A 16844-nucleotide genomic window follows, 5' to 3' on the forward strand; every position below is an offset into this window, starting at 1 on the left:
CTTGGCGGTTCGTGGGTGGAGGAATGATGATGTGGCGCCTGAGTCTATCAGGACTTCTATATGTTCCGCTTGTTTCTCTGGTTTGATGGAAATTGTAAACAAGGGGGAGATTCTATTGTGACTATTTGATATATTACAAATTTCCAGAGCAACACCAGAGTCCTTGGGGTCCTTGCGCGCGGCAGCAGGTACCCTTAGTCTTTTCCCGATTTGGGTCCAGACTCTTTGCCAATTTTGGCGGTTTCCTTGGCTTTCCCCTTATCCTCCTTTGGGGTAGCCTTCCAGCCGGTTCTGCACTCGGCAAACTTGTGCCCAGCCCTACCGCATTTTACGCAAAGTCCTTCTGCGCGGCGGCGGTTGCGTTCTTCCTCCGAGACGTAATTGGGATTGGAAGAGAGGGGGCCGGTTTTGGTGGCCTGATGGCCGGTACTTGCCCCCCGGTTGGGGGTAGTGGAGGATTTACCAGACTTATTACCCTGATGCGGGTGGCTGGCGCGTTCCTCTTGGAGGGCGTTGTCAATGATGAGGGATGCGTCTTGCAATTCCCTCAGGGTGCGTGGTTGCCTTTCCCTAGTGGCAATCTGTTTCCGGACCTCCCAGTGAAGTCCTCGCGCAAACTGGCCGCGGAGTGCGGCGTCGTTCCAGTCGAGTTCCATTTGCAGCGTGCGGAACTTGGTGATGTATTCGGCACAAGTGCCGGTTTGTGTGAGAGACGTGATCTTCCGCTCCGCTGCTCTGGTTGCGTCAGGGTCGCCGAAGGCGGCCAGGAACTTGTTTTTGAATTCATCCACGGTCTGGATGAGTGCGCAATGGGACCCTAACTGGTCCAGGTGGGGATGGGCCCAGGCCCCAGCCGCTTCCTCCATGTTCATGAGGAGGAAGGAGAGGACCTCCAGGTCCGTTGGGAATTGCCTCTGGTTGAGGCGTACCCAGGCCAACATTCGAGTTAGCCACTGTTTGGCCTCCGAGCCAATTTTGCCTTTGAAGGCATCTGGGTGGTCCACTTTTACAGTGGAGGGGGCTGGAGGCTGCGCCGAGGTGACGATAGGCGCTGGTGGAGGTCCTTGGGAGGCTGGAGCCGGTCCCAAAGGGAAGGACAAGGAAGGGTAGGGGTTGAAGAGGGAGAGGGGGTCGCGCCTGGGGGCCCCTGTGGAGATGATGGGGGCTGGGGCCCCGAGGAATGGTTGAGCCTTGCCAATAGGCTCGGTTTTGGGCGCAGCCCTGGGCGTTTCCTCAACCGTGGGGGGTTTTTGTTCTTCTGGGGTATGGGGGCCCCGGGCGGATTGGAGCTGGGCAAGCCCATCCTTGACAACATTGACCGTCTGTGAGATATTCTTGACGTTGGTTCGAACCTCTTGGCTAATTTCGGTTTGTTCTGAGAGGGTCCGCTCAATGCGGTTGACTTGGGATTGGAGCCCCCAGAGAAGGCGGATGACCCGCTTGAGTGAGACTTTGCCAAGCTCGGGGGAGGCTGGCGGAAGGAAGGGTCCCAGCTCTCCCTGATCGATAGGGGAGCGGGCTCAAGAGGGCGGCCGGGAGCAGGTTGCCATGGGATGTGTGGGGTAGGACCGGCCAGCGTGGGTGGATGCCCGGGAGGAAGAACGTGGGGGAGTGCGGGAGGTAATGTTGGAAGAGGTGGGGACTAGTGGTGCCTATATCAGGACTTATGAGCGCTTTATTGTATGTATACGCTAAACCCTTGCCTCAACCGGCCTAGCGTTGGACAGTTCTTACCCTGATCAACTGCCGTGGACGGGCGTGATGCGGGGCAGTGCTTCTGCAAGCGGGTGGATTGGCTGTCTAGGGTCGCTAACAAAAGGTGCGGCGACCGGTGGTATGCGGACGATTAGAACCCGTTAGCCTTATAGCAATTCGGTACTAGGTGGGGACAACACTGGTTTGATTATTGACAGTGAAAGGCAATCCCGATCACCTGATTTCCCTTGTGCTAGTACTAGGGGCCTTCTCGTTGTTGGGTCAAGTGTGTGTGCTGGTGGGCACGGTTTGCAACCGACTTAAGGTCGATTACCTAGTGTCCTAGACGTCTGTAAGGACGTCAAGGGTGTGGGCGCTTGTGGCCGTGTGACTATTACAACAAACCGCTTAAGGCGGCGGCGAGGTACCCTACAACAACGGACTAACTAACTACGATGACCACACGCTATAAGGCGGCGGCAAGCTACGTATGTACAGCAAGAACAACGCTTAAGGCGTGTAGCTAAGTATCTTACTGGGCTGTAAGGCCCTCGTACAGTGTGGGATGCAACAAGAGGTAATCGACCTGGGTGTTACCATGGTCGGTTGGCCTCCTTATATATTCTATAGTAGTGCTAATTACAAATACATTATAACCAATACCATAACCAATAAGAACCCCGCTCCGCAGTCGGCCTTACTCATGCATACATGTCACTGACGTGTCATAGTGATGTCATCAGGTGGAGGTGGCTACGTATGCTGAGGTAAGCGCAGATGGGGACGTGGCTCGGCGCTTAGCGTATGATATAAGCGCCAAAGTCACGTGATCGAAAATGTTGTCCGTTTGCCTTCGTTTAAAATTGAGAAAATAGGAATAAATTCCCTGGTATCAAGTGTGTCTACGACACTTATCATTGTTTGTGCCGTGGCTCTTAGATTCTTTCTCGGGGTTTATTTTCTTAGCCGCGCGCATCTTTTTCTTTATCGAGGTATCTTCGGCCTCTTTCAATTTGTTAGACTTCCATTTTGGTGGGGCTCTCTTATGTGTTGGGGAATGCGACACAACCAGTTTTGTTACTGGTTTACGGTTCCTTGACAATCGTCGAGGTTCCTCTATTGTTTCCTTATTAGGTAGGTCAACCCCATTAATTTCCATTGGACCCTGAGTCTCAATTGCTTGGTCGCCTAATATTGGTATTTGGGCGGCTATGGCCTCTTTGGCTACCAGTAGCGGTCGGGTGATCGGGCCGGTCACGTGTCCCGTGACTTTGGCGCTAAATGCCTCAAGGTCAGGTACGTTGTCCTTATCTTGCACGTATTTGCTTGTGGCTCTTACTGTTCCCGGTCTTTCATTTTCGTATATTTGGGACAGTGTATTGGCTAATACGTTTGTTTCTCCTGGGATGTATATAATGCAATAATCGAATTCATTGAATACTTGTAGCCATCGGACTTGTCGCGGGCTTAAGTTCTTCTGTGTCTGAAAGTGTTCGAGAGCCCGGTGATCCGTGTATATATTGAATTTACATCCTACTAATAAATGCCTGAACCAATCTAGTGACTCTTTGATCGCTAGTAGTTCTAATTTGTGCACTGCGTAGTTTTGCTGAGTGCTATTAAATTTGCCCGACCAAAAGGCAATTACATGCGCCTTACTTAGTTCCTTTCCTTGCGACAGTACACCGCTTGCACCGGTGCAACTTGCGTCTGTTACTAAGTTGATTGGAGGGGCCTCCTCACTGTAATCTATAGCGACTCGGTGATTGTCCCTATGTTTCTGTACTATCATTTTTACTTCTTTGAACGCACGTTGGGCTGTATGGTCCCAATTCCAGTGTTTGTTTCCCGCTGATTGGTTTGATAGTACCCCCATGGGTATTCTTATGCCCTCGCAATTAGGCGCTAGGTAGCCAACTGCTCCTAGGAACGCCATCACTTGTTCCTTAGTGGTAGGTGTTTTCCACTTTAGTACGTTGTTGATTTTGTCAGGGTCCATTCGGATCCCTTTTTCATCAATCACATGACCTAGTATGTTTAGTTTGCGTACTAGGAATTGTATCTTCCCATTGCTAAGGTAGAGCTTCTTGCGTCTTAATATCTCGAAGAGTTTGTTCATCCTGGATATATGCTCTTCTATCGAGTTTGTATATACTACTATATTGTCTAAGAATACATCCCAGTATTTTCCTTGCCCCTTCTCGAGTAATATATTCATGAGCGATTGGTATGTAGCACTGGCATTTGTATCGCCTTGTTGCATTACCTTGCTTACCATAGTACCATTGGGTGTCACAAACAATGTATGTGGTACGTCTTCTGGTTCTACCCTTATTTGTTCGTACGCATCCTTTCCATCAATTAATGACCGGTACTTATGTTTTTGTACTCGCCATAAGATGTCCGCTTGATCTGGCAGCGGTGAGGCTAATTTATGAGTATTATCATTCAACGCTTGTTTATCTAGTACTGTACGGAGTTTGACAGACCCGTCAGCACTCTTCTTTGTTAGGAATAGCATAGGTGTTGTTCTTTCCCGTCGCAAATCGCCATCTTCCTGTCTGTACGTATGCATTTCTCTTCTTCTCCCATTGATCCCTTAATTTCTCAGGGCACTTAGACGATCGCCATGGTAAGGGTTTGTTGTTGTCTATTAGTGGGATACAATGATTTATTACTCGTAATGGGGGAAGTGGCGTTTCAGCTGCTGTTTTGAACAGGTCTTTACATGCGTCGTTCAATTGAGCGCGCACTTTTTCTATCTCATCCTCTAGCAGTTCTGCTGCTAGCGAGGCTATCTTTGTTACTGTACCTCCCTGTAGGGGTACTGCTTTGTTACTTCCGATTAATACATTTGGCGGGTTGAGTCCAAACGTGACCTTGAATTGGTACAAGAAAGGTGTGCCCAATATTAAGTCGTAGTTTTCTATATTCATTACATCAAATGGTCGATCTTCTTCTATCCCTTGGTACTGGAATAGAGCGTTTGCGCACCAATTGATTGAGCTCTTAGATCCCAATACTGCCATTTGTAGTATGGGTTTAGCTAATTGGGTCTTTTTTAGCTTCAATTGGTCTACTAATGTGGTAGATACAAAATCCCCATGCAACCCGCTATTGAGTAATGCTCGAGCGGGATTCCCATTAATTAGGACCTCAAGTATTATTGGTCGTGGGACCTTTCATTCCTTGTCTCTTGGTTTGGATGTGTTCCATTCCATAGACGGTAAGGTTTCTTTCTTTATTGCGTATGTTCTTAAGGTTTGTGTATCACATACGATTTTGTTGCTGTCCCCCATCAAGAGATATCGCGTATATCGATTTAGACTCCCTTGTTGCTGTTTCTAGTTCATGTATGCGAGCAAAGCTTACAGCCAACGTGCTTATACCCTTAGGTTTAGCAAAGTTTCGCTTTGGGCAGTCCTTGGCTATATGTCCAATCTCATGGCAGAATGTGCACTTTCCCGCTGCATGATATTCTGCAAACTTTTCTGGCGAGAGCCTAGGTACCTTCTCCTTTCTTGGAGACTTATTGGTACTGACGTGCGGCTTATCTTGCCTGGGCGTGTTACCGTTCCTTTTGCCTTCCCTAGGCTTACGGTAATCAGGGCGCTTGCCTTTGTATGTCGATTGGTCTCGGCAATCATTTGTTTGGTTCTCTTCCGTTCGGCGAATTTTTTCGGCGGTTTCAAATCTAATTGCCGATTCTTCTAATTCCTCCGGCAAGTTGTGTTCCGCTGAATATCCATTCTTTGCCCATTCTATGCGTATGTAGCTGTGGGCTCCTTCCCACATTCGGACAGCGATTGATTTATTGTTTATGTCCGCTAGTCTTCTTTGTATTTTACATAATTTGCGGTAGAAATCTCTAAACCCCCGGTCTGACTGTGTCATATTGTTAAACTTGCGGCGTATTCTTGCTTGACTGTCTGGCGGGAAGCAATAATCGAATAGCCCTTGGAATACCAGGGTCAGTGTATATTGAGTGACATTGGGGGCTACATGTAGCATATAGTAGCTTGCCGCTTTATCTTTGAGGAAGCTTTTTACGTGCCTTACGGCTTTGTAGTCCTCAAATCCTGTGTCCTCCTGCCATGTTTCTACTTCGTAAACAAATTGTTCAAATGTATTGAAGTCGTTCGACCCGTTGTATGCGGTAGGTAACTTTGTCTTAAACCCGCTGAGTTGTAGTTTCCTCAGCTTTTCCTTTTCTTTTCTTTCTTTATTCTTCTTCTTTAATTTCTTAATGTATTTAGCGAGTTTATGCGGACTCATGTTATTGAAGTCATTGTTGCTGTCTGAGCTGCTACTTGATTTGCTTGAATCGCTGGGGTTCCCGTTGGCCGCTACCAATTCTTTGGTGGGTTTGTTAATTGGTTGTGCAAGTATCCACCAGTAGGAAGTCCCCTGTTCTTTGCCGTTACTGTGTTTGGAGCTGGTGTATGCGTGTACTTGCGCTCGCCCTCCAGCTGGCTCATGGGTAGTCCTAATGTGGCTTGCACGCGACTCTTGTTCTTAGGAGTTGTGGGTTCTTTTCCTTTCTCTTTTGCTTGTATTGTCACTTCTGGGTTTGTATTTGCGAATAATATTCGGGCCTCGCGCCCTCCATTTCCCATCGATTCCTCATAGTCCAGTAAAGCGGCTAATTGCTCTCTGTCCTTTCCAATCGCGTCTATTAGTTTATAGTCTAGGCGCGTTTGTTCCCTAGGGTCTAGTTGTCTACGAGGTAGGCTTTCCTCTTTCTTTTCCTTTCTTCCGCTTGTGTTCCTTATTGCTTGCTTCCCTTTACTGGGGCCAGGCGGTGTCCTTATTATTAAGGGTACTGTATTGTCCCTTGTTACTATATTCCCTATCTGCCAGCGGTTTTTCTGTCTAGCATTTGCTTCGGCACTCGGGCTGTTTATGCCCTGTCTGCTCTGTTCTATTTCAACGGGTTTATTTACTGGGGTTTGCCGATGTGGGTTTATCGGTGCTGAAGCAGGTCTTTTGATCTCTGCGGGAGGTTCTAGTACCGTTGGTACACTTTGTATTTGGTATTGTGGTCTTCTACTAATTGGGGACAGTATTGCTGACTTAGGTATACCCCTTGTTACTGTTTCTTCCGGCAATGCACTAATCATTGCAGTGTCTGCTTCCATGTAGGTTTCGCCTATTTCTTCCTCTCTATTGTATGTTCCCTCATCCCCCGACGCTTCATCGCCGTCCTTTATTTGACCAGTTTCTCCCCCACGTCTTTGACGCTGTATCCTCCCCCTTGTTCCACTGACGATGCTCCTGACGCCCTGGAACTTGGCCAGCTAGTTTTGCTCTCCGTTGTATACGCTGAGCTTTTGCCTTTCGTAGCCTTTCTGGACGCCTTTGGCGTTGACTCTAGGGGGACTTCGCGGGCCGTGCTCATTCTTGAGGCCGACCTGGGCTTAACGCTAGGTCCTACCAAGGGCGCATTGTCAGCGTGCCCGGTGGGAGCTCCGTCTTGTCCTGTGTTCGACATTTGGGTAGCTAATTCCAAATGTGAGTGTTCTAATGTGTTCTTAAGTACTTATCTAATGTCCAAAACTAATTATATGTCCAACAGTATCTCTCCTCCTCCGGTGATCAGTCGTTGGGTTTGAGAATTGATTGAACGAACGTAAGCCAAAAAATGTAAGGTTGTAGAATTCGTACAGTAACTGTAATGTTAGTAATCAAATGTAATAAACAACCTTGCGTGAATCAATACGAGTGAGACAATAGTAAACCAGAGTTTAGAGTCAAGCGAGTTGGCTATCGAAGTCAATCAAATTAAAAGTATTAAAGTACAAAGTCGTGAGTCTACATGCTAACTATCGATAGGTCTTTTTATATGTTTTCAACACGGGTATTCTGCTGTTGCATATACCTGCGTGTGGTATCATTCAGTCTTATTCCAATTCTTGGCCTAGCACTTGTGCTAAGGCTTTATTTCATTATATCTTATCATTAACGTCCGCAGCTACTGCGGGCTTGTTTGTTACTGCGGTATGAAATATTATGTATTTGATTTCTCTTTATAGTGTGTAAGGTTCGGGGGCCTCGGGGCCGTGTCCCGGGTCACGTGCTCCTTACAGGTGCATGCCGCATCTTAAATAAGTTGTCGGATTTTGTGCACAATAGACTCAAAGAACAAACAAATTGTACATTAGTCTTTCAAAACACTATACGCAACAGATAGGGTTTTAGTCTACTTGATCATTGAACTCCCAGAAAGAGTCTATACACATTACCCGCCTACGCTAACTTAAAGTGACCTATCCCCTCCTTTGTTTTGGGGTGGTATTGATATATCAGAATTAGCCGAGGCACGAAGATAAGTAGTCACCTAGCCTGTTCTGAGCCTCTCGGGTCTTTCCTTGTTTCAAGGTGGTACTACCCGGGTGTATGTGCAAATTATCGCCAAGGCTATAAAACCGAAGGAAGTCTCCCAACCAGTGGCTGGGCAAATTGATGACCTGGGATACGCCATCAATAGCCACCGGGATATTGTCGTACTCAGAGGAATTGGACAGTGCCTCTACGGTGGTCTTAAAATTAGCAAAACAAATGATTGCTCGCTATATGAGACCTTGGTAGATTACTGTAGAACAATAAGGCCACTCACTCGATACTTCTGGTGCATTACTCCTGGCTTCTGCCATTTACCAAACAGTTGATTGCACTGATCGTATTTCCTTTATGGCTCTACGGATTTATGTTTATTTTAGGGGTGCGACCATAAACTTGAAATACTCACTCGGACTATGGCATGTTGGATCCCCACCAATACTCCGTTAATGTTCTGAAGAAGTCCCGCAAATGATTCCAAGGATTTGTTAGCCTTCTCTGAGAGCTGGTTCGAATGGCCAAATGATTGATTCTATTGTTCGATTGTTCGCCGAGCTCATTGGCTCTTTGCGCAGGTTGCTTCGATAGTTCAACTAGCTGGTTGAGCCTATCAAATAATTGGTTAAATTGCTCTGCCGGTTTTTGGGAGTGTTCCACTATTTGTGTAAGCCGCTCTAGCATCTGGTTGAATTGTTGAACCGAATTTGGAGTGCTAGAACTATCGGTTGATTTATTTCGTCCCTCCGATAGTTCGTTGGAACGCTCCAGCAACTGGTTGAACCGTTCGGCAAGCTTATTCGACCGTTCTATCAAGTCGCGGGTTTCAGCACCAGTTACTGAATGTATAGTATAGTGAGCCTCGATGTCATCCGCTCCTCTGCCGATGTTATTCGTTGTAATAGCTTCTTCGGTCTTGCTAGGGTGTGTGGTGTATTTAGAAGGGTTACTGGTGGTTTCAGAGTCGCCTCTGATCCCAAGATTGGCTCACTTTCCCCCGCCATTCGCATGTGTCTGGCTATTCTATATAAGTTTGTTTAAGTCAAAGATATTGCTTTTTGAACACACCCATCTGAAGATCGAAGAGATGCTGAGACAGTTCCATGTTGACATGTGCATCAAACATGGACGGAACTATTCAATTAAATTATAAGTAGATAGGTCATGTGTCTAACACTGATACGCACATCGTCTCATTTCCTGATAATTCAAAAGGATATCCTGCACCTTTATCATCTGTTCATTGGTTGGCGCACCAGATACGGACTCGAGTTTGGTAGAGAGATGGTCGGGGAGATTCGGAGGTGAATATGTAGCACTCTACTCGGAGCTCAACAAATCTAGGATCCAGTTGAAGCAGAACACGCACACTAGGAAAGGTGATAAGCGAATATTTGCTTCGATACCTGGCTAATGAACAAGTTAAGTTCCTGACCAAAACTCGCCGTGAGTGCTTACCCATTTGAACATCGAACAGATGATCGGCGAGACCCATTAATAAACTGGGATCCATCATTGCAGGAACTTTAAGAAACATGACGTATTGGTCAGACCGCAACTTTGTGTAGGGCCCCAAGATTCTCACCCTCGGATAGCTTTCTTGCTGCATGCAAGACGGCATGGATCCGGGTAACCTCGGCGTCATTGGGTACTCCCACAATTGGCTTCAGGTCATAAACATTCTTTAGATACACTGGTAGCTCGGGCGGATGGCAAATCTGCCCCGGAGGATACCACCCGGGACGATCAGTCATGATCGGGATTGAGGTTCGGATTTGGCCTGGTGCCACACCATTACGTTACATCAAATGCTCCACCGCGCTAAGCTATTCGGAATATAAAGTAGAATCAGCCCCTATTCAAGCGCCCGGAGAGTTCGGCTGAAACGAGGACACTACATGTGCTGTAGGCTACTGGACGATTTCCCATATTTGCTGCTCTACAAAATTCGCCGAAGCTCATGAGACAATAGTTCCCGAGCTCGGGTCAATTTCGCGGAGTTAGAGATAAGGCAATGTAGCGGTTACAATAACGATCATGAGTTATCTTGCTACTACTCTGTACTGGCGGAATATATACGCTATCCAAGGCATGACGACCAATACCTGCTCAGCCTGGCTCGTGCCATATCAGCAGTTCCTGGCTTCAACTTGACTTCTGACCCTGTCTCGCATAGATCTCCACCAAGGCCATGATAACAAAGTACCGATCCAAGTATACGTTCAGGGAGGGAAAATTCTTCCATAACCCCATTGACGAATATCGGAATAGACGGTTCGTTGTGTCCCGCATGACGGAATAAATTCCGGAAGCTCCACTATATATACACGAATCCATCGGGTCAGAAGCTAGTTATAATAATGATTAAAACTTCCAGTCTGTACTCACCGCACCGCCAGTGTTTTTGCATAAAGTATCTCCCTTTTCATTGATCAGGCTGTCGAGAGCAAATCTCGAATTTCCTTTGCCATTCTATCGTACCGGACTTTATGAGCTTACTACTCGATTCTACAAATCGAAACAACTCACTCGAACAATGGCATGTTGAATTCCAACCAATACTTTATTGATAGTTTCCAGTATATCGCCAAGGCGCTCGGTGGGCTTTGTTGATTCCACAGCAACCTGGTTGGCTTTTTCCAAGTGACCATTCAATCTTTCTAGAACTTCGTTGTGTTTCTCAGGAGTTTTGTCCGGCCATTCTGTAGCTTGACTATATCGTTCTAATAATCGGTTGGAAACCTGGGTAATCTGGTTAGAGCGCTCAACGAGTTGATTCGTTTGTTCCACTAGTTGATTCGATCGCTCTATGACATCTTCGACTCGGAAGCCACTATCATGTACCACGTGTGTCGAACGATTTAGCTCAATGACATTGGCTCCACTTCCAATATTATTTGTATGTGCGTTTTCCTCGACTTGCACGATACTTTGTTTAGGTTTCTTGACAGATGCCTCGTTGGGTACGTCGTTCTGTCTTATAAAAAGTGTGCATTTAGCTAAGTGGCTATCAGTATACATAAAACACCCAGAAGTCGAAGCAACTTGCCCATTTGGATATCGAACAGATGCTGTGACAGCTCCATGTCTGTGCGAGGGTCAAACATTGACTGAACTGCGTACGGTCAAGCTCAAGTTCAGCCTCACTATTTTTATGTACCGTACTCACTACTCGAGAATTGATTGTATGACCGTATGGCACTTTGTACCTTGATAATCTCCTCCTCGGATGGGGCGCCAATAACGGGCTCGAGCTGAACTGGTACATGGACAGGAAGGACCGGGGGTGTGTATGTTGTATTCTAACCTATGGTTAGAACTCCTAGTTGGCTCAAAGAACCGATTCATACTTCCGGAAATACCACTGTGTATTTACTCTGATACTTGACTTGATAGGACAGGATGATTGATTACGTCATACATGTATAAAGCGACCGAGACCCACCCATTTGAGCGTTAAACAAATGTTCTGACAATCGGGCGAGAAGTACAGGGTCGCCCATATCCGGCACTATGAAGTGTGATCAGTTGAAATAACCATCAACTTCAAGTCGCCCAATCTGACTCACCGTCAACAACCCGACTGGCCATCCGGATTAAGGCGTGTATTCCCATGAACTCTTCATCGCTCGGGATGTCATCAATAGGTTTTAACTCATGAATATTTTTAAGGTAGGGAGGTAGGTCGGGCGGGGAGCACACGCGTCTGGCTACGTAGGGTGGCATGGTGGAATGAAGCCCAGATACCCAAGACACAGCCACCTTGGCACCACCCGGGATTAGAATCACATGATTGATCGACGACAAAACCTCTTTGACTATGTCGCCTCTTGCTGGATGAAATAAGTTGGCAGCATCGGGTTTTGTGTGGGCTGAAGGCGAGTCAGATGTAGAATAACGGCATCGCCTGCCGCTTATATTGTTTCCAGCCCCTTCCCAGTCATGCTTACCCGATGCTCCCAACTCACGCACCCCAGGACCCAAAGATTTTGAAATCCACCTTCTATACCATTAATATCTAGTGCCAGCAACAGTGCTCAGCCCTTGTTACGTAGACTCTTCTGCTATATTCAAAAACAATCTAACAGTGATCCTTATGAATATTAACACTGTTATCAAGGTTTGTATCTCGGGCTATTTTTAGAGTTTAGCGGCTGAGAAGCAGGCCGGGGAATAATTATTTGCAAGCCTGGACGAAGGTAGACGAATTCGGCTGACGGAAAACAAAACATTGGGTCAAGAAGCCAGTAGCCATTTCTACACGATGGGGCAGAGTTACATGATACGTTACGACATTCGGCTCGATGCGCCCTTGCACGTTGTTTTCTTAAAAGATTACCCCAAACAGTTGTTTGAATTTGAGTGTAATTCCAATTGGTGACCTACTTTCAATGAAAGCTCCTAGTCCATAAATGTAACACCCTTCGGTGTCCACCCGGTGCTCTTGCCTAATCTTCTTTGGCAAGTAGGCGCACCAATCATCGTGTGCCCATTCAACTCCCGCTAAGGTAAGAATTATCACAGAAATTCCTTGAAATGTAAGCGTGTGTCAGACCGGTCGGGTAACATGATGCCAGGTTAGGAAGAAGAATTTTCACGCGCGTACCCACCACTGTGTACTAGGCGAGGGAAAATTATTCTTGTGAAGTTGGAAACAAATAACCGGCCTTTACTTAATTATACATACCGGGCACCCTTCTACTGTATCTATGGCATCAGGATGCAGATTCGATTAATGGACATTTTGCGACTCCGCTGGCTTCGTCGCAAAATAGCGATTTAGCCGGAGCATGCAGCGATTCACGTGACGACCGCTTCATGTCGTGTCGACTTGCGTCCGACCTCCTCTGCCGTCTGGCCTCGCACACACCGAGTGCCGCGGTACGCCTTTGCGTGTCGTTTTTATCCCACCCACCATCCCGTAAGTCACGAGAACTGGTTTGGGCCGCCCACCCACGAGCCAGACTCGCGGCCGGGTGCTCCCGGTCCACCCTCGCTGCTTCGTAGCCGCGGGGGTTCCCCAAACCTCACCGGTCTGGGTCTCGTGGCCGACAAGGAGGAGCGGGCAGAGGATAATTTCGATAACTACTTGGCCAGCTGGGACGAACTCAGGAACGCTCCTCGTACTATGCAGTTAAATACCAAGTGCACTCTGGATAACTGAATATTATTCATATTCATCCCGAATGGGTGCAATATCGAGGGTCTGTTTACCAAAAATGAGTAGTACAATGCATATATGCGCGAGCCTCGAGTTACATGTGATCCATTACATAAAATAAATCATCCATAGGTGAAGTCTCAGTCCTATCAAAACATAGTATCGATTAAAAGGATAATCAGGAATTTCTGAACTCCTGTAGTTCCACTGATATACTCTGCCTTTCGCAGTCGTCAATCCCAACACAATTTGTTGCGCGCATGCTTTCGTCGTTTTCATTTCCCGCGACTCGCCACTCCGTATCATGAAGGTTGTACTGCCGGTTCTTTCGCTGCTACTAGGAGCGACCGAGCTCTTTAACTCCTCGTTGAATACGCGGAGAGATAGTAGTATTCGGTTGCAAAGGGTGGAGTGAAGTGCAATTAAGTAACTAAAAGTATCAATTGTTAATCGACGTCTACATTAGCGGTCCTATACTCTATACTCACGCTGATCCAAGAGCTATATTATTGATCTTTTGATCGATTCCTAGAAATATTGAAATTAGCAGGGAAGCGCAGTTGATCACATAGTAGAACAGTCCGCTACTCGACAATTAGCATTACGAAGGGTTAAAGAAGGTTCACTGGGCTCACTCGCGCATTAAGCATTGAATGATAGGCAATCGCACTCCCCCACGGTTCAGCATTCGAGTTCTATACAATGTTGCTAGGAATATACCCGTGTCCAGAGAGAGCCCGATAAGATAGGGTACCAGGGTGACCCGTCGAGGTAGGATCGTTAAGCAACCGGTGATGAGATCGGGGACTGTGATGAAAGTGGCGAACTTTAGCCCTCGTACCAGTATACAAGCTAAGCGAACCTTCTTTACCTGGGTTGGGTATTATTGTCATCCGACTTACATCCAATTGGAATATCACTATGCAGCCGATGGTGCCACTCACGCAACAGAAGGCTAGTCCACTGGAATAGAATCAGCTCAATATCAAATGTGCCAAGATCACGCTTCGACTCACGCGCAAACGTATGGACTGTGATAGGAATAAATTAGTCTAATCAGCACAATGAAACTTAGGGTGTACGCTGGGCACTACTCACTTGCGGTCAAATAGAATCCAAGCTCTGAGAGACATCACGACTAGTGAAGGTTGCCAAGTTTCCATTATCGTATGTCCAGAATGCGAATATATTAGTCTTACTGGTTGTGTTGAATATCAGGATAATAACACCATAGCCATAGAAAGTTATTGTCCTGCGACACCTGGGAGGGGTAAGCCTGTGAAACATTTGTGTCAAGGGTGAAGATTACCAACCTCTGTACAAGTGATGCGTTAATATAGTGATAAATTAATGATTTATCGAGTATAGCTTACGGGTATCGATACATCGTGACTAAATATCACTTAACAATAAGTGTGTTTAAGTGTTGATCAAATTGCTGGATCAGGCGATGCAAAACTTACTCGGAACATAGACCCTGCCCATACGGCTAGTTGAGTTTACTCGCACCATCGTTGTGATGACTCAAACGTACCCAAGAACAAGAATACTCCAGATCCGATTGAAGTGAAAAGCAATACGCCCATATCCCCATTTTGATGACCATACATGTTTGATCTCAGTTTCGAACGTCACGAATAGGTCAAGCACAAAAAATGTGACCGAGACAACTGTGAATATATGTAAGTCGGGACAACACAAGCGCGACGCAGCAGAAGCTTACGAGCTAGGTTCTTTGCGATCTCAACCTGGTGATACGCATCCAGGAGAAGATCCAGTAGTGCATTTGCGAGACTCATAGCTAGAGGTGACGTGCCACGGGGGGCAGACACGAGCAAAATGGATAGTACGATGATCCAGGTCGACTATTCTTAACTGGCCGCTGGTGGTTCTAGAAGTATCTTGGTGGGGTCGGATTTGCGATCGGCGGATCCAGAATTTCCCGGCGGGCTACTCGAAACTTGCACCGACTCACCGCCGATCTGAAATGGGTTCGATCAAGGATTATATTGATCTGGGCCACATATGTACTCTCCGACGGTGGCACGAGGTATTCTCAAGTTGTAACTATGCTCAATTGAGTGCTATATGCCAAACTCGGTTTATCACGCTGCTTAATTTCAGAGTTGGTTGCAACGTGACTTGGTCATAGTATTGTGGCGCCTCGTAGTTTCCAATCATTTCAAACGAGATTACTGCCTACTACAGTCTCGCTTGCTGGGACCACCCGACCCAAGTTGGTGTCGAAGCAAGTGCTCTTTGTCATTTGTTACGAATCAACATTTGTTGACCCCAAGAATTATGCTAGTGTTCTCAGTGTCATATGGATCAAGCGACGTACAGCTCCACGGGCGCAAATAGAAGTGGCACAAAAAATACCCGATGAATACGGTACCGGGCCCACGGTGTTAAGCTCGGCGCGCGGTGGGTCACAGCCTATGGATGCCGAGATAATACAGTGTATCTCCTATAATCGGTTAACTGCATCGTAGGTCGCGTGTTTAAGGGTCCTGATTGAATCTATTTACATTCTGGGTGCACTCTGTCGCAGGTTGCCTGTAGCCTCTTGTTTCTCCACCGTTATACCTGAATACAGCCTGTCACTATGAAGGCGTTGGGAACACCGACACCGGTACTATATCATATGCATCAGGATTCCGATTATACACCTGGGCCCATTTTTAATTTTCATCCTAGCTCAACTGAAAAGTTGCGGGCCAGATGATGCACCCATCGACAGTCGCTATACGTGCTACAACCACTTCCAAGGAGGGCTGCTAGCGGGAAGGGTTTTCCTGATGGTTCAAGTTTATCTCACTGATCGTTCAGGGTCGGATCATCGGGTGATCATGGAATTGACTCAGATCTGCGATCGACACCGGAACTGATGGCCTTGAGTTCCTTCCTCGGGATAGCCGCACACAAACTTGACCACGCACTTGTAATTATCTGTATTAATTAAGTTCGAGAGTGTTTTGTCCGAAGACGCACAATATGCTTCGCGAAAAAGGGGGAACTCTTCGGCCGTCGGATGGGAATATATAATTCATAATACTTTGCATAATACTGTGCCACAAGCACTGGCTCCCGGACCTGGCAATTGACTACAACGAGCTGACTGCTAAATTTCCGCTTACCTGGCAATGCATCAAGAGTGACTGGTTGCATCATGAGGGCCGAGTAAAAATCTCATTGCTGTCTAAATTGCGGAAAGCCCTGTGAAAGTCCAACGTTATGCATGGTATGCGCCTATAACCCGATCTATGTCGGCTTCTCTATTATCATGGATATTCGGTACGATATTCTGATTCAGTAATACTAAAATATACATATGCGCCGTTAGCCAAGGCAAGAAGACAAATATCTGTCAAAAGGTATTCGAGCAGCGTTTCGTCGCTCTTCTCGAAGTTCTATGCCGGCTTCACCCCCGAGAAGCTCTTGATCAATACCATAGAAACAAACAAAAGAAGCCAACCTTGTATCATCAGTTTGTAAGTTATGTTCGACGCCGGGTATCGATACAGGAAGATAGCAACCAGGCTCTCCGCCAAACCCTCCCGCTTACCATTTGAACGATGCCTGAATTATTGAATCACGAAATAGCCGAATAAACCTAAGAGGCGGAGGATTCTACTCTCATACTTTGCCTCAA

At 46.7% G+C, this 16844-nt stretch overlaps 4 protein-coding genes across 4 annotated transcripts; all 4 read right to left on the bottom strand.

The window, feature by feature from the left end:
• Positions 1 to 194: 194 nt before the first annotated feature.
• RhiXN_10382 (Transposon Ty3-G Gag-Pol polyprotein) lies at positions 195 to 4216 on the bottom strand (the record flags this gene model as incomplete). The annotated part of the gene is made up of 2 exons (XM_043330198.1): positions 195 to 1499; positions 2777 to 4216. 2 exons carry the CDS (start codon positions 4214 to 4216, stop codon positions 195 to 197), a joined length of 2745 nt encoding a protein of 914 aa, XP_043184295.1.
• A 749-nt stretch (positions 4217 to 4965) lies between these two features.
• On the bottom strand, positions 4966 to 7186 carry RhiXN_10383 (Transposon Ty3-I Gag-Pol polyprotein; the record flags this gene model as incomplete). Its single annotated transcript, XM_043330199.1, has 3 exons — positions 4966 to 6050; positions 6089 to 6899; positions 6926 to 7186. 3 exons carry the CDS (start codon positions 7184 to 7186, stop codon positions 4966 to 4968), a joined length of 2157 nt encoding a protein of 718 aa, XP_043184296.1.
• A 1887-nt stretch (positions 7187 to 9073) lies between these two features.
• RhiXN_10384 (laminin domain protein) lies at positions 9074 to 9785 on the bottom strand (the record flags this gene model as incomplete). The annotated part of the gene is made up of 5 exons (XM_043330200.1): positions 9074 to 9165; positions 9219 to 9351; positions 9401 to 9441; positions 9490 to 9555; positions 9617 to 9785. The coding sequence occupies 5 exons, from the start codon at positions 9783 to 9785 to the stop codon at positions 9074 to 9076; spliced, it is 501 nt and encodes a 166-aa protein (XP_043184297.1).
• Positions 9786 to 10111: 326 nt separating this feature from the next.
• RhiXN_10385 (uncharacterized protein) lies at positions 10112 to 14991 on the bottom strand (the record flags this gene model as incomplete). Its single annotated transcript, XM_043330201.1, has 15 exons — positions 10112 to 10348; positions 10420 to 10503; positions 10561 to 11008; positions 11077 to 11146; positions 11201 to 11333; positions 11382 to 11419; positions 11477 to 11542; positions 11601 to 11903; positions 14137 to 14147; positions 14209 to 14223; positions 14392 to 14507; positions 14566 to 14594; positions 14656 to 14669; positions 14727 to 14862; positions 14916 to 14991. The coding sequence occupies 15 exons, from the start codon at positions 14989 to 14991 to the stop codon at positions 10112 to 10114; spliced, it is 1776 nt and encodes a 591-aa protein (XP_043184298.1).
• Between the last annotated feature and the right edge of the window lie 1853 nt (positions 14992 to 16844).

This window comes from Rhizoctonia solani, chromosome 11 (assembly GCF_016906535.1).
Source record: "Rhizoctonia solani chromosome 11, complete sequence".
Taxonomy (NCBI): Eukaryota; Fungi; Basidiomycota; class Agaricomycetes; order Cantharellales; family Ceratobasidiaceae; genus Rhizoctonia; species Rhizoctonia solani.